This window comes from Sorex fumeus, unplaced genomic scaffold (assembly GCF_029834395.1).
Source record: "Sorex fumeus unplaced genomic scaffold, SorFum_2.1 ptg000122l, whole genome shotgun sequence".
Lineage (NCBI taxonomy): Eukaryota > Metazoa > Chordata > Mammalia > Eulipotyphla > Soricidae > Sorex > Sorex fumeus.
Window position 1 is genome coordinate 52,761,630 of NW_026606179.1, and position 23,223 is coordinate 52,784,852.

At 49.7% G+C, this 23,223-nt stretch overlaps 1 protein-coding gene across 1 annotated transcript in view; it reads left to right on the top strand.

Annotated features, from left to right (window-relative positions):
* ZFHX3 (zinc finger homeobox 3) overlaps positions 1 to 23,223 on the top strand; it is a 237,137-nt gene that overhangs the window by 201,044 nt on the left and 12,870 nt on the right. The window contains 4 exon segments of the mRNA XM_056136936.1: positions 6,917 to 7,050; positions 7,174 to 7,374; positions 19,555 to 19,657; positions 21,019 to 23,222. Coding sequence (XP_055992911.1) covers positions 6,917 to 7,050; positions 7,174 to 7,374; positions 19,555 to 19,657; positions 21,019 to 23,222 — 2,642 coding nt within the window.

Sequence of the window (23,223 nt, forward strand, 5' to 3'; positions counted from 1 at the left end):
AGGAGAAAAACAGTTCCCCTTTCCCGAGTGCCAGGCAAACCCATCATCTTCTGGCTCATGTTCTTGGGAATCCTGGCTCAAAGCCTGGGTCCGTGTGTGTTGGGGCCCCACGTGGTTCTTGGCTTTTGAATAGGTGCTCGTGCATCTCCGAAGCTCTTTGGAGACCCACATGGGAGCAGCTCGCGGTTCCTGAGAAGGGGACTGTGTGCTGAACTTCTGGAAAGCTCTTGACCCCACAGGACTGGGGTTTGGGCAAAGACCGCCACCTCCTTCCCCCAGCCCAGGGATGCCAGCTCCTGCCTTTGCTTTGCCCAAGTTCCCCGACTCCTCCGAAGTTTCTTTAAGTGCTTGGTTGGAAGCAGCAGCAGACAGTGCATGTTTAAAGACCAAGTTGGCAGCAGAGCAGACCTTTAAAGGAACTGCTGTTGTGTGTGTTAGGGCAGGAATGGAACAGCTGCAACTCTGCCCCCTTGGAGCAGCCAGAGAGATGCTGGTGCAGAGTCCTCACTGACCCTGGGGCGGAAGCACAAGCACTTTCGGCTCTGCCAACATGGACCACCTAAGGGCCACCAACTGCGGAAGCTGGTTCCCCCCTGGAAATGGTGTGGGCTTGCTGGCCAGAGCGGGGAGGAGAGAGACGTGCAGCATTGGGATGAGCACCCCCAGCACTTCTCCTTTCGTGAGCCGAACGAGCGTTCAGACTGAGTGGAACATCTGCATCTGGTGTGTTGGCACCATTCTCTTGACCCAAACTCTCATGAACTCTTCCCCCCACCATGGTCAGTGGCGAGAGATGAAAGATTGCAGTAAATTTCTGGGGCAGGTGGCAAGCTGGTTTACGGAATGCAAGGCGATGAGAACCTCGGGCTTACGGAAAGGAGCATGAATTAATAATCATTTAATTGGCTCCTCCATTAGGTTGCTGGTTTGGGAGATGGAAGTTGAGATGGAGGGGTTGTCAGCGGCAATTTAGCTGAGAGTCTGACGGTGGAGGAGCGGGGGCGGCAGCGGCCTGGGGCCTTTCTCCCGGCAAGGCAGCAGCGGCCCTTGGCAGGCTCGCCTCCAGATGCCCTCAAAGGAAGGACTTGGGTGACCACCACCCTCCAGGTGCCACTCGGCCACAAGGAGAAGTGCAAAGCCGCACGATCCCCCTGGGAGTTGGTGACACGCACTGTCCCATGGCCAGGCTGGGGAGGGTACGCTGCCACTGTGCTGAGGTGTGCAGAAACGAAGCCTCCCCATGCCTTGGTTTTCTTGCAGGGCAAGTAGGTATCTTTGCTTGGTGATGAGAGGAAGTAACACACCGGGTAACTTAAGGTTCTGTTTGACCTCATTTCCATTTTGGGTTTTTTTTTTTTAATTTTTCCTTCTACTGAGGCAGCAACTCCAGGCCTTAGCTGCCTTTGAGTTGGTTCAGTGGTGGGAGGCAAGTCACAAGCCGCTTGTTCGTGGCATTGCAAGCACGGGACTTAGATTCCGTGGCCAGCAACGTGATGACTCTGATTTTAATTTGTTAGTGAGGATGGAGAGTGAAAGCGTCAGCTAGGAAGGGGCTGTTTCTCTCCTCCTTGGCCCGGGATAGGCCTGTCACTCATGCTGCTCTTACCTCGTCCTTGGAACCCGGCTCTTCCAGCATGAAGCTTTGCCTGCCTTGTTTTAATTACTCGCGTGTTTAGAACAGAAAACCATTTCTTGCAAACTGCAGACCAAATTTGCATGCATTCACATGGGCTCTGTTCTCCTCTCTACCCCCTCTAATTAGTGTGACGAGAGGGTGGCTTTTTAAAATCATTATCTTTATAGAGGTTAAATACTTTCCAAACAAATAAGTTAAAAACCAAGGCTATCTGGAGATCGTCTCCGTGTGTAAGTGATTCCTACCCCGCCCCGCTCCCCGCCAGAGACCAAATACCGACTCCCGTTTCCCTGTGAAAGGAAGCTCCTGCGCCTGGAAGTGCAGAATAAAGTGGAGTGGCTCGGACCAGCCCTGCTCAGGATTTGTCAGTCCCCTTAGCCACCTGCAGCCAGCCACTAGCTCTGCCTCTCCTGTACCCCTCCAGGGCCACCTCCGTCCTGTGCCTCCTCACTCCTGACAGGTGGCATCTTCACTCCTCAGAGGGATGTTGTGTGAGGACCCCGCAGCTCACATTCACACTTTTTTTTTTACTATTATTATTATTATTTTAATTGAGGTACTGTGATTTACAAAGTTACTCATAGCACTGCAGTTTTACAAAGTCATTCATGATCACATTGCAGGCATACAATTTTCCAACACCAATCCCATCACCAGTATCAGGGTTCACGCCTGGCTGGGCTCAGGGACCATATAGGGTGCCAGATACTGAACCGCAGTTGACCGCATGCAAGGCAAGCGCCTTACCCAGTGTACTATCGCCCTGCCTCCCACACTCTTAAAGAACCCAGCATGTTGCCTCTGGAACATGCGCTGAGATTTAACCACATATTTTCATATGCCATTGCTCCAAAATGAGAAAAACAAAAGCCAGAAAGAAAAAGCAAAACCCCAGCAATTTAAACAAAGCAACAAAAATACTCTCACCAGTTGTTCTGCACAGTATGGACCCAAATATTAACCTTTTCTCAGGGATAGTTGAATTTAAATGCTAAACTAATTATGAGAAATAAATGACATCACAAACATAGGAAGTAGGAGTCTTCTTTCCTAATACCTGTGCTGTTGCATGTCATGGGAGGTGTAGTGTACATTTTATCTTTTTTTTTTTTTTCATTTATTCTGAAAGACGTTTTCTCAGGTCCTTTGTCACTGTCACTGCCCTCCCATTGTTCATCAGTTTGCTCGAGCGGGCCCAGTAACATTGTGAGACTTGTTGTTACTGTGTTTGTCATATCGAATACATCACAGGTAGCTTGCCAGGCTTTGCCATGTGGGCGAGATACTCCCTGTAGCTTTCTGGGCTCTCTGAGAGGGGCAGAGGAATCGAACTTGGGTCGGCCTGGTCAGCTGCGTGCAAGGCAGACACCCTACCCACTGTGCTATCACTGCAGCCTCATTACTATCAATTTTATTGTCTTCTGAGCCATTGTTTATGCTACCATGCTCCTTGAGAGAGACCCAGACTGTTTTGAGATCAGCTGTCACCATCATTAGCATGAATTTGGGCATTGCTGATTGTTGGTTTTGGTGCAGTATAAATGGGTGTTTGCACTTCTCCCGAAACCAGGGCACGGTTGTACAGCACAGCTATTACCATTTCACTCAGGTGACGTTATAGCAGCCAAAATGTGACCAGCAATTATTATTAATTTTGTTTAGAGATTGTTTTCCAGGTTAGGACATTCCTGCTAGAATTTAAGTTTCAGCTTAAAAATGTCTTTTTAAAGCAGAGAATCGTGGTACTTGCACGGTGCTTCCCTGGGGCCTACCTGGTTTGCATGTGATGGGATTGAAGCAGCAATAGATTTCAAGGCTCTGGCCCTTTGGAGGCTGTTGAGACAAGAAGCCTAGAGGAACACCCTCTGGCCGTCTGCAGCACTCATCAGCTCGTGACTGGAGAACTCGGTCCACCAGGCGTCCCTCTCTGGGCATTGGGAATGGTGTAGCTCATTTGTCAGAAGTGGGGCCATGAGTCACCACTAGTAATGGCCCCTTCTGGATGGAGCTGATCTCAGTGTCTCGATAGGGACCAAAATTTGGAGCCAGGCTGGTCGGGACAGATGACTCAGTTAATGTTGTGTGAGGACGCCTCAATCTCCAGATGGCCTTGGTTTGTAACTTATTTGTTTGGGAAGTATTTAACCAATCCATCTATCCCTACCAGCTGGACTATTTAAACTAATTCACCCAGCCCTTGGAAGCAGCCCCCACATCACCCAGGAAACACAGTGGGATCAGAACTGGGTGTTCAGGGAATTCTGCTTGAAGAATGGTGTTGCTCCCCCAAATGCAGGGTCTGGACAGTAGCAACTGGTGATCAGCCCTGGCTACTGGAATCCAGCCCTGAGAGTGCCAGGTTTTCAAGGAGACAAACAGATCGACTGAAAGTAACAGGGAGCATAAGTGGAGGGTTCAGACATTTGGGTGGGACAAAGGGAGGCAACAGTCTACTGCATCAAAGCCATAACCATCAACTGACAAGTAATGGGGGCGGGAGAAGGGAGGTCAGATCAGAAGTGGGGTGCAGGATATGGACATTTTGGTGGTGGGGGGTGTGCAGTAACTTTATCAATACCATTAACTAGAAGACTGTTATCATAACTTTGACCTGATCATAAAATACAAAAAAAAAAAGAAAAGAAAAAATTGGGAATGGTGTAGCTCATTTATCAGAAGTGGGGCCATGAGTCACCACTAGTGATGGCCCCTTCTGGATGGAGCTGATCTAATGACAATGCAGATGGCCCTGACGGGGGATGGAGCAACATCCATCTTCACACCTGTGGATGCCATGCTTCCGGTTCCATCACAGCTGTCCTGTTACTGGGGAGAAGGTAGAATGAGTAAGCAGGGCTGATTTTATTTTTTAAGATTTTGTAGACTCTTTAGCTCAAGTTCACAAAGGAAGCTTTAAAACTCTAGCAGTTTGATAGTTTGGGATGGGGGTGGGGAGTGTAATAAAGCTTCCCCCCTCTCCAAAGAATAGTGGCTTCTTAAACCAGAATTCTCACCTTGGCAACCCAGGCACTCTTCATCCCGCTGCTCAGCCTTAAAGACAGTGAGGTCTTGGCTTCTCTGAGGCCGCTAATGCCACCCTGGGTGCCCGTTTGCTTTTCAGCATTGAGGGAGTGAGACAGTTGGGTGGTGGCAGACCTGGTGCCTGTCCTTCACACCGATGCTGAGTGACACAGGCGACTGTCACTCTGGGGATGTTTACATGGAAGGGTCACAGCAAGTGTTTCAGACTGATAAAGAAGGATGGGTCCATAGAGCAGAAACTGTGTCTTGCTTTGCTTTTGGGAAAAAGAGCAGATGGAGGCTCTTGCCTACCTCTGAGCCTTGACCCTGACCGAAGAGGAACCACAAGTTGGAGGCAGATAGAAATAGTGAAGGGTTGGCTGGAGTAATCACCTAATGTCTCCACCTACCCCATCTTTAAAACGCATCAGAAAAGTTAACATAGAGAAGAATCCAACCAGGCAGCAAATATGAAAGATGGTGGCAGATAAGGTCTGGGAGCTGGAGGAGCAAGTCCCTAGATTGGTAATTAAAGAGCCCTAGCGTGGGAGCATTGGGGCTAAGCCCCTCCCTCGAAGGCTGTGCAGGGTCGGGTCTATGGGGGGCCGAGAGATGGGAAGTGGGCCATGGGGGACGGGGCTCGACTGTTGCAGCACCTAGTTAATCGGCAGCCAGCCCATCACATTAAATATCCAGCCGTCATGTATTACCTTTCAAGTGAAAATGAATAACTCCCATTAAGAGCGAAATGGGTTTGAAGTCGATTCGAGACAGATTAAAGTACTGTTATGAATGTGTGTGTTGGGAGGAGGAGGGGTCTGTGTGTATTATGCTTGTCCTTGTACTTTTTGAATAATAGATGTCCTACAAACTTCTAGAGACCAAGTTACCCAGATACTGGGGTCAAAGGTCGCAAGATGTGCATTCTGGGAAGAGCGTCGACTTCCTGGAATATTTCCTGCATTTAGCAATATTTTTTTTTCCGAAATTATTTCGTGGCCTTAAGATTTTAATGAATAAAATTGATTTTCTCAAACTGTTTATTAAAGCACACGTCTGTGATGGCGGCATCTTGGTATCCACATCAGAATAAATTTCACTGCTGCGCATAGAGTGGAAACACGTGGTGCATTAGGGGACAGGGCGAGGGAGAGAAGAGTTTGAGCAGGGAAGAGAAATCACGTCTTCTAAAGCTGTGCCCTCGGTGCCGAGTCAGACTGGTTTTTAATGAAGACATTGAGTACACATTTTCTTATTGGTCTTGGGAGTTTCTATTCTGTCTTTTTTTTTTCTGACTGCTTTTTACAAAATTCTGGAATATCCAAAACCAGGACAGAGCCAATCCCCAGATGCTCTTCAGGCTGGGCAGTGACCAAACCCAACCGTGCTGACAATGGGTTGGCCACAGAGCCTGGCTGTTCTCTCTTAAGAACCTTCCAGATTTCTTACCGTGCTTCAAAGTACTCCTTCCAGTGCATCTCCATGCCTACTGTTGCGACTCTATCTCTTGTGACTTATTAAATAGTCCTGTTGCTTCTTTGGGGGGCTTGGAGGAAGTGGGGTATGGAGAACATAGACAAGCAGATAGGGAACTTTCACCACCCTCATGAATACACTGCAGTCTGCAGTGCCGGCTGGATCCTAACTTGGATTCATCCCACCCTGCAGTTCTCTGCACCCACCCCCATCCCTGCAACAGGTGTCTGAGCCTGATTTCTCTACTGCCACAGACCCACATGTGGGTGTCTGGGCTGGGCTGTCCTTTCTTGAGACTCACTCCATGCTCGTGTCCCCTGCGATGTGCTGTGTGCTTCCAAGAGCTGAGACGGTGCTGCTGGGGACACATCATTTGTCATAGCTATAAAAACAGTGCCTGGGGCCCCGTGGACGGTCCTGCCTGCCCTCAGCTCTCCTTGAAGTCTTGGATGGGGGAAATCAGAGTAGCCTGAATTTTAGCTTCATCCAAAGCATTCATGCCATTTCTATCCATGCCATTTCCTTCTTTTCTTATTATTCTGTGGCCAAAGTAATGACAGGAAATTGTGGTGCAAAAAAAGAAAAGGAGAACTCTTGCTTCTTTCCCAGCATGCAAGCTAAGTCAGCCTGGAGGAGTCTCATCCTTCTGGATTGGGGGTTTTTCCAGGAAATCCTGTGCTAGAAACAAATGTGGATACTCATCCAGCTCAGACTCCCCAGGAGCCGGCCCAACTGCTCCAGTGCCTCACTCTCTCTCTTTCTCTCTTTCTCTCCCCCTCCCAGCCTCGTCCAGCCAAGCCGAGAAGGAGCTGACAGATTCTCCAGCCGCCTCCAAGCGCATCTCCTTCCCAGGTAGCTCAGAGTCTCCTCTCTCCTCCAAGAGACCAAAAACATCTGAGGAGACCAAAGCAGAACAGGTGAGGCTGGCGGGGGGTGGTGGTGCTGTGTTGTGGGCGCCCACAGGCGGGCGGGTTTGGGGCAGCTGCCGTTGCGAGTGGGAACTGAAGATTCAGCCCGAGGGCTGGGTGTGTCCCCCACAGATGTACCAGTGTCCCTACTGCAAGTACAGCAACGCCGACGTCAACCGGCTCCGGGTGCATGCCATGACGCAGCACTCGGTGCAGCCCACGCTCCGCTGCCCCCTGTGCCAGGACATGCTCAACAACAAGATCCACCTCCAGCTGCACCTCACCCACCTCCACAGCGTGGCACCCGACTGCGTGGAGAAGCTCATTATGACGGTAAGACAGCCAGGAGCAGGCGCCTGTGGCTTTCCTTCCCCGCAGGAGTCACGGCCGTGACGTGGACAAGCTGCCGTGGGGGTCGGATGAGAGAACCAGTGAGAGGTGGAAATGGTGCCCCCGGTCCAGTTCTCAACCGCCTGCCCTCCTCCTGGACTGGCATCAGACTTGGCATGGCCAGGGCGTGACTGGTCCCCAGGTGTCACATCATAACGTGATGCTCCATCTCCTCGTCCTCCTTCCTTCCTGTGGGCTACGGGCCTAGGTTAGCTCATCCTTGTTATGAAGAAATTGTTCTTCGGCGTCTCTCCAAGCCGTGGCGGAGCAGGTCATGGTCTGGGTCGCTCTTGACCTCACAGTGCCGCATTTCAATCCCCCTGACAACCTGGCTGAACCCAAAGAAAGTCTGACCTGTGTGTACTTAAGGTTCAACAGACGAGTCACTCGGGGCCACATGTCAGTGGCAGTTGAGGTTTAAACCCCCGTGTTCCCACTGCACCTGTCAGGTGGGTGCAGTAATTTCAGAGCAGGAAAAAGGCGAGCAGGGTCATCAGCTTTCCGTCTTCCGATATGTGTGTGGTGCCAGGGATCCAACAGGGTCTGGTCTCTGTAATGGCTGTGTGTCTTCATCGTGGGCCTACCTTCCCTTAACCCCCCTCCCCTCGGGGGGCTTTGCGACATGACAATGATGTTGCCATACCTGCAAAATTGTGTGTATTGTCTTGTTTGGGGTCAAGCCTGGCAATGTACAGGGGTTACTTCTGGCTCTGCACTCAGGAATCACTCCTAGTGGGACATGGGGATGCTGGGGATCGAACCCGAGTCAGCCACGTGCAAGGCAATCAGCCTCCCCATTGTGCTATCGCTCTGGCCCTTCTGCCTGCAGATTTTTAAAGCCTGGCTCCAAGTGCCGTCTCTAAACATAACCCAGAGGTTAGTGTAAAAGATTTAAATCTAATTATCATGTGAAAACTTTTCTGAGTCCTGCAGGGGAGATTCATGTCCTACTTTTCGAGCTGTGCGGGAGCTGCTGTAAAAGTCCTTTTCTTGATGACTGGAAGAAAAGCCACCAAAGAGTTATTCTTCTAACAGTGTCATTTCCACAGTGGAGTAATAAGAAATTAATCTCATTGCCTTTTTGTGTGAGGATTCCCAGAGACAGAGTGAGTGTGTGTGTGTGTCTGTTCAGAATTCCGCAGTGTTCAGGTCACAGACAGGGACCAACCTCTCGGCATTTCCTATTCCATTTGCTTATGCAAAATTAATCATGTTCTAAGTGATGTTTAGTCCCAAGGAACATATAATTGATGATGCACCAAGAGAACTTTGGCAGCCGATGGAAAATTCAAAGGTGACTTAGCATGAGCGTCCTAAGCGCTCTGAAGCACAAACTCCCTTTCAGTGGGTCTTTTCCAAGAGAGGGGCAGAGACCATTGGGTCCCCGAGTGCAGATCTCTTTCTGCGGCGTGGTGGGGTTTCAAGGCATTTTCACGGCCTTGGAAGTAAATCAAGAGGGAATTTCTTTCTCAAGTCGCATGCCATTTCCCATGGATGGCCTGAAACCACGAGAACCCTAAGGATAGTGGAGAGATGAGGAGCGCGTGTATTTTTAGTACTTAACTACATTTTACTTTTGCTCACTCAGATGGTTACTTTTTTTTCCTGCGTAATATAAATATGACCTAGAAATTATGAGTCTCTGGAAATCCATATGCAAGAAAGCTGTGCCTACCTGAGTATGAACCCTCTCAAGCCTCTGTGGTCTGCCATAGTTTCATAACCACGGTGCAAGGCACTTTCCAAGTGGTGGTGCATGGTCATTGGGAATCATCTTCATTTACCAACAGCCTTCTGGTGACTTCTGGGTTGGCCTGGGTCCCTGTCCCTAAGATATTTCTGGCTGCTACCCACCAACTAGCACCTTCTCAGGTAACGATTCTTGACCTCTTTGGAGATGCTGACGAAGACTAATAGTTTTTACTGCTTTTTTCTGTGCATGATAAAATGTGATAAGAGTTGTAAAGACAGCCATCGGGTATTCCATAGGAACAGAATTGTGTGTCACATAGCTGTGTGCGACTCTTGCTAGTCAGATTCTCTGAATGTCCTCACTCAAGCCTGCTGGTGTTTCTGTCTTTAATGAAGAGGACACTGGGGGAAAAGGAGAGAGGCAAAGGAGAAAAGTTGCCTGATGAGGGCTGGAGCAATATTACAGCAGGTAGGGGGTTTCCCCAGCATCCCATATAGTCCCCTGAGCACTTCCAGAGTGCAGAGCCAGGAATAACCCCTGTGCATCGCCAGGTGTGACCCCACCCCCCCAAAAAAAAAGTTGCCTGATGAAAACTGATCATTCTTTGTTGTTGGGATCTCTTCTTGGGGCATGAGAGGGTGGGGACTGGAGGAAGCTTGATCTTGTGACTTTATTAGTAACCCTGCTTACACATGCATGCATGTGTGTAAAACCAGGGAGCATAAAGATGTCCTTAAGTACACCCACAGTATCAGATTTATAAATCTTGTGCCCCAAAGAGGGTTGGAGCAATAGCACAGCGGTAGGGCGTTTGCCTTGCACACGGCCAACTTGCCAACCTGAGTTCAATTCCTCCGCCCCTCTCAGAGAGCCCGGCAAGCTACCGAGAGGATCTTGCCCTCATGGCAAAGCCTGGCAAGCGACCCGTGATGTATTCGATATGCCAAACACAGTAACAACAAATCTCACAACAGAGACGTTACTGGGCCTGCTCGAGCAATCAATGAACAACGGGAGGACAGTGCCCCAAAGAATCCCTGGCCGCATAGTCACATGGGTGAGACATAGTCTCTGACTGGCTGAGTGGGGCCCCTGTATCGAAACTGCTCACTTAATCTTCCACAGCAGACAATGGATGGAGTTGTTGTTTGCTTGACATTTCTGAAAAGTGTGCAAACCGGGAGGATATAGGAAGGTCATTTTGATAAGAGAAAGCCAAGGGGTATAAAACTAAAGTTGTGGGACCAGAGGGATAGTACAGCAAGTGAATGTGCTCGCCTGGCATGCGGTAGACCCAGGTTCGATCTCCGTCACTCCATTTGGTACCGTGAGCCCCGCCAGAAGTGTCCCTGGGTACAGAGCCAGGATTAAGCCCTAAAGATAGCCATATGTGCCATGAAATTAAACAAAACACCAAGAAATGAAAGTCAAGAGAAGTGCAACCATGTACCCAGCATCGCGTATGGTCCCCTGAGTACCACCAGGAATGATTCTTGAGTGTTGAGCCAGGAGTAACCCCTGAGCGCCGCTGGGTGTGGCCTCCAAAAAACAAAATGAAAAAGCAACATGTAAAGATTAGGGGAGTATCTGAGGATGATTTTGTATTTTTTTTCTCTCTCTCTCCTCTCCCCCCTCTCTCTCCTCTCTCCCCTCTCTCCCCTCTCTCTCCCCTCTCTCTCGTCTCTCTCTCTTTCTCTCTCTCTCTCTCTCTCTCTCTCTTGTTTGGCTGCCCTATTCAATGTTAAATAACTTTCAACTCCTGAGAATGGTTTGCATTGAGCCAAACAAAACATTTCCACCCAGGTCATTTAGTTCAACAGGAAAAGATGGAAGTTTGGGTTCGAGGGCAGTTTGTGGCTGTGCCTCAGGGGAAACCAAAGTCTTGTCTGCGGACAGGCCTGCTGCCCTCCGTCTCCACTGTGCTGAATCAAAACAGATGCCTGCATTCTGACTCTGAAAAGTTTGGTGTTAAAGCATAATTTGCAATTGTTTTACAACTAAGTGATTATAATGAACCTGTGGTTAAAATCATGCCCCTGGAGGCTATTCTACAATAATTTTATTAGAAAATTGGCCATGGGAAATATATTGGCTAAGTGTTTTGACTGTACATCTGTTTATTCCTGGCCAACTCAAGCGGGCGACTCTGCAGACAACACGAGGAGGAGAAATATGCCTCTGCCCCCTGTAGGGATCCATTTCCTACACCCCGTCATGAGAGCAGCCAGCCTGTACCATCCATCCTCCTGGAGAGGAGGAAGGTCATATCTGCTTTGTCCCTGAGTGGCGGGCTTGAACTGCAGTGAGAGGAGTGGCACTTTTTGCTAAGAAGCATGACCAAGTTCACGGCCGTTGGCTGTAGACTCGGGGACGCTAGTAAAGTCCACCCAGCAAGGAGTTGTTTCCTGGCAGACCTGGGGTGTGTTTAGGGCACAGATGTTTGGCCTCTGGTCCCTTTTTTCAGAAAAATGACTCAGGACCTCCATCCCATCCCCCAAATCAACATTTAAGAGAACCAACAGGAAGCAGCCCTGCTCCCAACTCCACTGCTCCCTTGAGTGGGTCTGGCATTGGGGGTGGGTAGTAGAGGGGGATCTTGCAAGCTCTAAATTCTGACTTTTTTTTTTCTTTTGCTGCTGGTGCCAAGGTCTCAAGATCTGACTTGAATTGGGTTTCCGTCCCTCTAAAAGTAAATTTCACCCTGATAAATGGAAATAGATTACCTTCTACACAATGTCTTTCCGTTCGGTTGTAAATGGAGAGTGTTTTGAGGAGGCTTCATTTAATAATACCTTATCAGACAGCTTTCAGGAACCTGCAGTGTCTAATATGTCTGTTGCTATGGTAACCACTGCTTGCTTATGCTCTGCATCTCATATCTGTGTCTTCCACGGGCCCCTTTTCTTCTTTACCACTGAAGGGGCTTGAAAAATATTCTCCTGGGGAACAGTCACAGCTCTGGCCCTCCACGAGGGAAGCTGCACCCCCAGCACCTCATCCCACTGGGCCCCTGGGAATCAGGGCTGCCAACGGGGTGCTGAGACGCCTGCCACAAAAGGAAATCTTGAAAGCATGAGGGCCCAACTGCGTGGCCTGCCCAGGGCCTGGGGAACACTTACTTCTGGGCATGGAAGTTGGAGACTGCACCTTGGTGTGCAGTAGCTCTGGGGCTCGTGGTGTCCTTGTGGTCCCCGTCTCTGGAGGAAGGAGGCTGTGGGCTGCAGGGGCCTTGGTCCCCCTGTGCTCCGGGGGGGATGGGGAAGGCTCCCTGCCAGGCCCTGCAATACCCAGGCTCTAATTGATCGCTGTCCTAACTGACAGGACACACCACTGGGAGCCGGGAGCATTAATATGGGGAAATTGTCTTTGTTCTTTGATCACTTAACAAAGCGCAAGCTCGCAAGCAGGGGTGGGTCTGACCCCGGCGGCTGGGGAACCTCTCTCCGCTGGCTCTTCCTCTGTGCTCTCTTGGCTAGTTCTTACTTTTTTTTGCAATGTTTGGCGCATGCGCAGATTCTTCTTCTCTGCTCCTGGCCCCTCACCGCCTGCAGTTCTCTTTCTCCCTCCCTCTTTCCTCTCCTCTCTCTCTCCCTGCGCCTCTCACTGGGACAGGCCGGCAGTCACCACCATACCCTTTTCCCCCCCAGCTGGGACTCTCTGGTGGCTGCGGGCCCTGGGGCTGTTGCATCCGCCTGGTACCAGCTCTCTCACTTTGTCTCCATCTCAGAGGAAGGTAATGAAAATAATCGGGCTTCATTAATTCCAAACCCTGTGAGATGATAGCCATTTGGAGCCTGTTTGCCAATTAGATGGTCTAAATTAGAAGTGACCTTGGTATACTGCCACTGTTTGCCTCTCTGGGTCTAATGAAGCTTTTCTCTCCAGTTCGCCCTCCTCTTTTCTCTCACACATGGCATGTGTGAGTGTGTGTGTGTGTGTGTGTGTGTGTGTGTGTGTGCATGTACACGCACTGTTCTGTATTTTCTATCCTCCCATTCTCCTGTCCATCTCCCATTTCAGTATTTCTCATTCTCAGTTTGAACGTTTTAGCTTAGGGCTGCATTTGTCACCATGGTTTTCCATATTGGTTGATGTTGGTTTTGGTAAATGGGCATCCAGGAGAGGAAGGAGAGGTGACAGAGAGAAAGTCGCCTCCATCATCCCTGGCTAGGCACAGGTGTGGGGCAGGACGGGAAGGGAGCCCCCAGGACCCTGCTGTTGATCGTCAGGGCTGGGAAGGGCGCAGGTAGCCAGGCTTGCGCTCAGCCTGGGAGGCACCAGCACCAGCACGCCGGCTCTGTGAGCAGCTGGATTTTAGCCTCATGCATCACTAGTTCTGAAGAGACCAAGATTCACTCAGCAGACAGTGGCGAGCAGCCAGCACCGTCACCTGAAACTTCCCCTCTTCCTTCCCTCTGTCAGACCTGCTTCATTACAGGCCTTTTGCTCAGAACAGGGAAGGAGTTTGAGGTATCCTCAGGGGGTCTCGGTTTTGGCAAATCTACTGAGCCTTTCAGACGAGGCTCTGCTTTGGGGAGGCAAGAAGGCTTCACAGAAGCCGGGCTCCACACTTTTCCTGAGAAAACGGCTTTCCTTTCTGGCCCATGCATCTTGTCGGTCACAGTTAGCTACACCCCTGGCCTCAGAGGGGCTTTGAGGGCTGTATTTTCCTGGACAGACCCCATAAAAGTTTAGCAGTCTGCTCCTGAGCTATCCAGCATCCTCCTTTTTGAATCCAGGGAGGTGGAGGGGCTTTTTATAACCACTTTCTTCACTCAAGAAAGAATGAGTTATCTATGACATCTCCCAGCTGTGGCCGAAGGCCCTGCTCCATCGCTGAGACCCAGCATCAGGGGACACCTGGCTGCCTCACAGACACGGGAAAGCCTTTAAGTTGGTCCCAAGCAGTAGTGAGCCAGACTAAAGGCATCGGGGCTAGGTGTTTAAGGACCCCCGTTTCCTCTCTTAGGTGTTCAAAAACTGTTCCCTTGCAGCCGTGGATTCCCCTCTAGGGAACCTGTTAGTTCCTAAAATTGTCTGTAATGATCTGTGTGAGAAAGCATATGTCTAGGGTCTGCAGCGGCCATCGGGAACCATAACATCTACAATGCGACTCTTCCAAATTATGAGATATTTGAGGAAGATGAGATCTTGTCTTCTCTCTCTCTCTCTGTCTCTGTGTCTCTCTGTGTGTGTGAATGAGCAGGAGAATCTGAGCACGCCCTTCCCCTTTTGAGAATTTTGAGCCACATCCAGCAGTGCTCAGAGCTTGCTCCTAGCTCTGTGTCAGGGATCATTCCTGGTAGGGCTTGTGACCCATATGGAGTGTAAAGCAAATACCCTACCTGTTTACTAGCTCTCTAGCCCCCAGAGGCCTCCCCTTCTATACCAACATTCTCCTGCTCTTTTTTTAAATTCTGTTTTAATGAATCACTGTGAGATAGTTACAGACTTACAAAATTTCGTGATTACGTTTCAGTCATATAATGACTAAGTACCCATCCCTCCACCAGTGCTCAATTCTCCACCACCAATGTTCCCAGTATCCCTTCCACCACCTCCACCCCTTTCTACCCACTGCCTCTGTGGCAGGCACATTTCCTCTTACTCTCTCACTTCTTTGGGGTGTTATATTTTGCAATATAGGTACTAAGTGGCCATCATGTTTGGTCCATAGTCTACTTTCAGCACACATCTCCCATCTTCAACCATCATTTACTTAGTGGTCCCTTCTCTATCCTAGCTGCCTTTTCCTATTGTCCTGCATTTGGGGCTTGACCATTATAACCATAGTGGCAGACCATTAGTTTTCACCCTTCCTGAACCCTGGGATAAGCGGTTGAAGAACACTCTTCCTAAACTACTGAGACATTTTGGAATTGCTTAAGCTTGAAAATGTCCAGCACCATAGTGTAACTCTTCTATTGCTATTTTTTTAAATTTTTTTTAAAAAAAATATTTATTTCTAATTGAATCACTGGGCTGGAGGGATAGCACAGTGGTTAGGGCATTTGCCTTGCACGTGGCCGACCCGGCCGATCCAGGTTCAATTCCTCCGCCCCTCTTGGAGAGCCTGGCAAGCTACCTGTGATGTATTCGATATGCCAAACACAATAACAAGTCTCACAGTGGAGACATTACTGGGCCCACTATAGCAAATCAATGAACAACGGTAGGACAGTGACAGTGACAATTGAATCACTGTGATACACACAGTTACAAAAGTTGTTCATGATTGCGTTTCAGTTATATAGTGTTCCAACACCCATCCCTTTACCAGTGTACATTTCCCACCACCAATGTCCCCAATTTCCCTCCTTCCACGGCAGCACTCTCTCTCTCTCTCCCCCCTCCCCCCACCCCCCTTTTGGGCATTATGGTTTGCAATATAGATACTGAAACGTTATCAGGTGTATCCCTGTACCTACTCTCAACACTCAGTTCCTGTCCAAAGTGATCATTTCCAACTATTATTGTCATACTGGGCCCTTCTCTAACCTAACTGCCCTTCGCCCTCTACATACTAAATGTGAGAAGTGTTTCCCAGTACCAAAACCAGTGTTTGCTTTCAAACACCCAGTGCCCCAGCTCTGGTGATGGCCTCGTCCTATGTTCCCGTCAATTCTCTGTTCTCTGGGAGGGAAAGACTCAGTGCCGAGAATGGACGGGAGGAACAGGAGACAGAAGGACCAACAACTAACCACCCTACACGTGGCTGGGCCAGCCTTGAGAGAACCAAATTCCACTGAAGCAATGGCTTGAATATATTGACTTTTTTTAAAACCAGTTTTCTTTTTTTAAAACTTTTGGTAAAAAGTTTGTTTTTATAGTCTTGGGTTTCCTCATACAGACTGTGAGAGGAATCAGTGTAGCTAATATTTAGTGGGGGAGGGAGAGTGTGTGGAAGGGAGCGGAAGAGAGCAAACCAACAATCACTTGTCTGAGATGCTTGATCTGGGGACATGGTAGTCCTTCAAGACCTGGGCGCATTCAGGACACCTCTGGTCTTCTTGTCGCTGGGTTTTGTCCTTTTATATATCTCCGTGCTCCCATGTGCTACGCCAACAGGGCAGGTCTCATCTGTTCATCAGAGATGGGTCGGAATGGAAACCTTCCACAGTTTGGAAAACAAGGGGGAACAGCCACACAGGTGGTGAGGAATTCTGCCTTTGGCCACCGCTGCCCCTCCGTCCCCTTCCTCGGCAGGATCCAGGAGCTCTCCTAACAGATTGTCCTGAAGGCTCTCTGGGAAAAAGCATTTATGTGGAAAGCTCTGGAAGCCAGTAGGAGATGGGATGGACATGGACCCGGGAGCTTTAGTGCAAGAGCTGAAGCGGGTCCTCCAAGCACCTGGGCCGCAAGACAGCTTCCTGCTGTCCAGGCTCATGTGTGGATAGACCCCTGCAAGAATCTTTGCATCCATCAGACTCCCTTTGAGGATGGGCCTCCTTCCCTCCTGGGAATTTCTTGCCCTTTAAAATTTCATAGACCAAACCTTTCCCCCCCACTGTTGGAGAGATTGGGGATACTATGGATGAGAAGAGGCAGGTAGATAAAAGTAATTACTTAAACACATATGGGGCAAGACTTACAGGTTTGGAGGCCCAGATTAAGATGCAGAGGAGCATGTGAGGCTGATGATTATATTTCGGGGAGAGTTAATTGATGGAAGGTGAAGGCAGACAAAGAACCGCTGCTTACTGCCTTCTTGAATCCCAATCAGGAATTATGATTAAAGTCGCAGCGAGACAACAGAGGGCTGATGAATTGGTGTCTTTTTTTTTTCTTTTTTGCCGTCATTCACACTTGATTGACTTCAACCTTTCAAGTGCAAAAGTCTCTTTTCCATTATTATTCATAGCCATCTGAGTTTTTCTAATTAAAGTGTATGAAAACAATTACTGATCCGTCGTACTGAGTCTGTTAGAGGGGCTGTCTGCCTTACTGTAATGCGTATAAAAAGCCCACCGTTTTCTATAATGATGTGCAGCTGAGGTGTTAGATAATTTTATTCTTTTTTACTCTGTAGGGCTTTTTTTTTATTTCTCATGATTCATTTTTCATAATTCCTAAAGATCCCAGGGAAGGACGGGTCCTGCAGCTACCACAGAGAATGGAGGTGGTGAGGGGAGCCTTTTTTCTCTTCCCTTTCTCCCCCTCTTGCCCCCAACCTCCTGCTCCCCCTTGGCTGAGGACTATAAATTAATCGGTGACCTTTCACTTCTCGGATTCCCGCTGGACTCCCACTGCACTGGTCAGAAATGCTTTCTATTAAAAAGAAAATGGATGGAACGAGTTTGGCAATCTCTGCTCCATTCCTAACGATTCATCAACAGCTCGCCTTAACCAGCTGCCAGGGAGCTCGTGTGAGGATGCAGATGTCCGGGTTGTGGGGGCCGGGAATTCTGTGGCACACCCTTGACTGCCGTGCACCTGCTCTTCGGAGTCTCAGGATTTCTCCAAACCCTGCTTTGTGGTGCCTGTTGCTTAATTTCGCACCTCTTGGCATCTGGCGCGTGGAAGGGATTCTCTCGCCCCAGACCTGTGCGGAACGTTCTTTTGGCAGCTCTGTGAGGCAGCTGACCGGGTTTCCTTTCGGATCAAGCCTGTCCCCAAGTGGTTCTGTTGGCCACATTAGCAGTTACTTTGAGCAAGACCAGGATTTTCAAACCATTCAGAAATTGATGGTGGCCTGGAGATATGGCTCAATTTTATTATCCGAGCACACACGTGGCATGTGATAGGCGTAGGATTAGATGTCATCATCCTTACCCTATGTGCCCCAGTCTCCCACCAGCCATGCCAGGCCCTAGGTCTGAGCACCACTGGTGTGACTGCTACACAGCAAGGACAAAGTAATGCTAATATATCGAAAATATCATTTAATTTGACCCTGGCAGGTAGGCTTGAATGGTGGTGGGAAGTTTTGAGCAAAACATAATGTCCCAAATTGGAGCGAGAGTATTTGGGATATTGTCTGCCATAGAGGCAGGGTGAGGTCTGGAATATGGGTGGTGGAAAATGAAAGCTTTGCAATTCTATCTCATGGTGATACAATTTAAAAAACAAAAAAGTAATGTGGAGTTCATGCCCAATTCAATCAGCTTCATCAGTGGCTGAACAAATAGCAGTACTCCTATATTATTAAAAAAATAAATAAAATATTATTTCATTCCCAACAGTAATCTAGGTGCTGTACATTTATAACAAACCGAGGGCTGTCACCCATGATAGTGTTACCACACTGAGCAGTGTGTGGTGCCAGGGGCATAGAGCCTGATGGGAAGAGAGAGGGCTGGGCACCGTGGAGAAAAATAAGTGGTGGCTGGCGTTTCTGTTCCTGTCCCACCAGGGTCAGTTCATTTCTCAAGCTGTCCTCAAGCCGGAGACAGTTTCTCACCCATCTGGATTGTCACTGTCCAGCCCCTTCCCTTCCACCCTCACACGGGCAAAGGGAGGTTACTTCCATTGAAATGAAACACCATTCCCCTGAACCTGACTGTTAACAATAAGAGCATGCATCGCATTAGCAAAAAAAAAAAAAAATGATGACATGTTGGGACAAGCCCCCAGCGAGGCAGCAGGGAGGCCTGGACAAGTGTCTGAGGACCTGACCTAAAATTGGAACTATGTCCATCCACACTAATTCTGAAATTGCTGCATTAAGAATCCGTGACCGTGGTCAAGAAGGGGCTGCCCTTTTGCAAGAGATTATACGGGACAACCTCTGCGCAGCTCAGACACTGGCCAGAGGTTCCGTCTGCTGTCAGCTACCTCAGGCAAAGACTCCTGGCTTAACCGAGTCATAAGAAATGCTTGTTGGCACTTGATCTCAGCTTGTAAAGGGTTACAAAGTGTGGCTTCCTAGAAAAACCCGCGACGTGTCTGCATGTCCCTAGCCTTCCCTTTGTTCTCTTCTCTTCCTCTTCCCCTTTCCTTTGCTCTTACTCCCCACCTCTTCTTGCCTGAATACATTTTGAAAACAGTACCACAATGCTCCCTGCTTCAAGATTACAGTGTACTTTACTAGGTATGATTTAATTAGGGCCCTTATTATGTTTTCAGCAGCTTAAGGTGGGCCTTTCAACTTATCTACCTAATTGGTTGCACAAGAAGTTTCACAGCCCATGACAAAACATTGTCAGTGATCAAAGTCAAAATTCTGCATAAAGGAAAAATATTAATAATAAGATTATTCTTCAAGTGTGCACTGCTAATTATGTCCAGAATGTAACCGTAGAAACACTTTTGACTGATGTGAGCTTTGTCTAATAAACATGAATCTTCACTGAGCTATGGAAAGTGACACCTCCAGCTTTACACTGGTGACGGCTAATGTTGCTTATTAAATACTTGGGGCACATGTCCCTGCTTCGTGGCTCTTTCCTCTCTGTGTGACGCTCCCTGTGCCTCTGCCGCTTGCTTCGCAGGTGACCACCCCGGAAATGGTGATGCCCAGCAGCATGTTCCTGCCAGTCGCCGTTCCAGACCGAGATGGGAATGCCAGTTTGGAGGAGGCGGGAAAACAGCCCGGTTAGTCTCATCATCCTTCTGGATCCTGGGAACGGAAACCCTGAGAGCTAAGGCCAGGACTTTCACAGGGTGGGGGTTTGCTCAGAGTCCTCAACGGAATGTAACTAATTGACAGGTGAAGGTCACTCTCGTCAGCTCTCTTATGCTCTGGTTCTTGTAGTTATCTGGCCTAAAACAGTGAGTTTTCAACCCGTTTTATCCCTGGACTGGTGCCTGGAAAAGCACTGGTCTGAAGTGAGAGTCGGGTGAGAACCAGTCGGACTGGGGTGAGCCACATGCCCTCTTGGAGTGTATGTATTTAGGGAGTGACTAACCAGACACAGCTGGCAAAGGCTGGATCCACCATACTAAGTGGTTAAACACTTAACAACTGAATTATTAGGCACTTGTGGAGTGCATGGATGACTCCAGGGCACTGGGTCTCCAGATCTGCTTCTACACAAAATTCTTCTACGTCCTCTGGAATTGACTTGGATGCAGCCTGGAGGTGTAGTTGGAATGGACACTGCAGTAGGCAGAAACACCACTGGTCCTGGTAGACGTCCATTTATGAGCACCCCTACATCTTTCAGCTTTTATAAACTCCTTGTATAGGTTGAACCATATCACTCCCCCTCATCTTTTTCTTCCCTTATGATTTGATTTTTTATATAAGTCAGCTGACGAGAAAGAGTGCCATATGATCATCTCACCATAGAAAAAATGTTAATATATTTTAATTGTACGCTTTAGTGCTTATTGCTTATTGAATGCAGATGACAGAAAACATATTTTACAAGAAATTTCATGAATACTGAAAATCATATGTCTTTAAACTTAGATGCAACTCGTAGCATGTCTCATAAATTTTCCCTCATCTTTAGAACAGCATTTACTTATACGTTCAGCAACCTTGTGTTAAGGACATTTTTATATTAAAAAAAAAAACAACGAAAGTCGGGGCTGGAGTGATAATACAGCGGGTAAGGCGTTTGCCTTGCATACAGCCAATCCCCAGCACTACATCTGATTCCCCTAGGAGTGATCCCTGAGCACTGTTGGGTGTGGCCTAAATCCCTAAATAAATAAAAGACAAAAGTCAAAGGGAAATCCAGTATGAGATCAGTTACCTTCACATCAGTGCTGGTGAAACTGGGGAGTCTAAATCCAGCAGTCAAACATCGCTCTAAGTCAGATCTGTGATATGATCCAGGCATATTGTTATTGGAAACATTTTCCTCTTTTCATGTCAGTTCAGGTGCACCTGCTTATTAAATATGTACTCATGGGGGTGGGGAAGCCAGAGGCTGTGTCGAGATTCTCGGTCGGTGCCTTCTTTACCAAGTCAGTCAAGCCTTCTTGATTTGTTCATGTGTTTGCAGAGACCTCGGAGGACCTGGCAAAGAACATCTTACCATCGGCGAGCACCGAGCACGGTGGGGATCTGAAACCTTCTCCTGTGGAGCCAGGCTCTGTGAGAGAGGACGCGGGCTTCCTCTGCTGGAAGAAAGGGTGCAACCAGGTCTTCAAAACCTCTGCTGCTCTCCAGACGCACTTCAACGAGGTGCACGCCAAGAGACCTCAGCTGCCCGTGTCCGACCGCCACGTGTACAAGTACCGCTGTAATCAGTGCAGCTTGGCTTTCAAGACCATCGAGAAGCTGCAGCTCCACTCTCAGTACCACGTGATCAGAGCCGCCACCATGTGCTGCCTCTGCCAGCGCAGTTTCCGAACTTTCCAGGCTCTGAAAAAACACCTCGAGACGAGCCACCTGGAGCTGAGCGAGGCCGACATCCAGCAGCTTTATGGTGGCCTGCTCGCCAACGGGGATCTCCTGGCCATGGGAGACCCCACCCTGGCGGAGGACCACACCATAATTGTTGAGGAAGACAAGGAGGAAGAGAGTGACTTGGAAGACAAACAGAGCCCAACGGGTAGCGACGCTGGGTCGGTCCAGGAAGACTCGGGCTCAGAGCCAAAGAGAGCTTTACCTTTCAGAAAAGGCCCCAACTTTACCATGGAAAAATTTCTAGACCCTTCTCGCCCTTACAAGTGTACCGTCTGCAAAGAATCTTTCACTCAGAAGAACATCCTTCTCGTGCACTACAATTCCGTCTCCCACTTGCATAAGCTGAAGAGAGCCCTTCAGGAATCGGCCACTGGTCAGCCGGAACCCACCAGCAGCCCCGACAACAAGCCTTTTAAGTGTAACACTTGCAACGTGGCCTACAGCCAGAGCTCCACTCTGGAGATTCACATGAGGTCGGTGCTGCACCAAACCAAAGCCCGGGCGGCCAAGCTGGAGGCTGCGAGCGGCAGCAGCAACGGCACCGGGAACAGCGGCAGCGTCTCCCTGAGCTCCTCCACGCCCAGCCCCGTGAGCACCAGCGGCGGCAACACCTTCACCACCGCCAATCCCAGCAGCGCCGGCCTGGCTGCCAGCTCCGGCTTACTGAGCCAGGCACCCACGGAGACTGGGGGGATGCCGGCCCTGGGGAACCCCCTCGGCGCCAACATCTCCTCCCCTTCGGAACCTAAGGAGGCCAACCGGAAGAAGCTGGCGGATATGATTGCATCGCGGCAGCAGCAGCAGCAGCAGCAGCAGCAACAACAACAACAGCAGCAGCAACAGCAGCAGCAGCAGCAACAGCAGCAGGCGCAGACGCTGGCCCAGGCGCAGGCTCAGGTCCAGGCGCATCTGCAGCAGGAGCTGCAGCAGCAGGCCGCCCTGATCCAGTCCCAGCTCTTCAACCCCACGCTCCTCCCCCACTTCCCCATGACCACGGAGACGCTGCTGCAGCTGCAGCAGCAGCAGCACCTCCTCTTCCCCTTCTACATCCCCAGCGCCGAGTTCCAGCTGAACCCTGAGGTGAGCCTGCCGGTGACCAGTGGCGCCCTGACGCTGACCGGGACGGGCCCGGGCCTGCTGGAGGACCTGAAGGCGCAAGTGCAGCTCCCGCAGACGAGCCATCCACAGCTCCTGCAGCAACAGCAGCAGCAGCAGCAGCAGCAGAGCCAGCTGCCACTGCCCCAGGGCCACGCTGCCCTCCTGCAGCCCAGCCCGCACTCCGAGAAGAAGAACAAGCTGATCCTCAAAGACAAGGACAAGGAGGGCCCGAGAGAGAGGGACGGCACCGACGGCGGCGGGGAAGGTGGCACGGGAGCGAAAGAGTCGCTGCCAGATGCCTTGAAGGGCAAAGAGAAGAAGGAGCTGGCGGCGGGGGCCGGCGTGGAGGCCACCATGCTCCCTCCACGCATCGCTTCAGACGCCAGGGGCAACGCCACCAAGGCCTTGCTGGAGAACTTTGGCTTCGAGCTGGTCATTCAGTACAATGAGAACAAGCAGAAGGTCCAGAAGAAGAATGGGAAGACGGAGCAGGGGGAGAGTCTGGAAAAGCTCGAGTGTGACTCCTGTGGCAAGCTCTTCTCCAACATCTTGATTCTGAAGAGTCACCAGGAGCACGTGCATCAGAACTACTTTCCCTTCAAGCAGCTGGAGAGGTTTGCCAAGCAGTACCGGGAACACTATGACAAACTGTACCCCCTGAGGCCCCAGACCCCGGAGCCGCCGCCACCGCCTCCCCCGC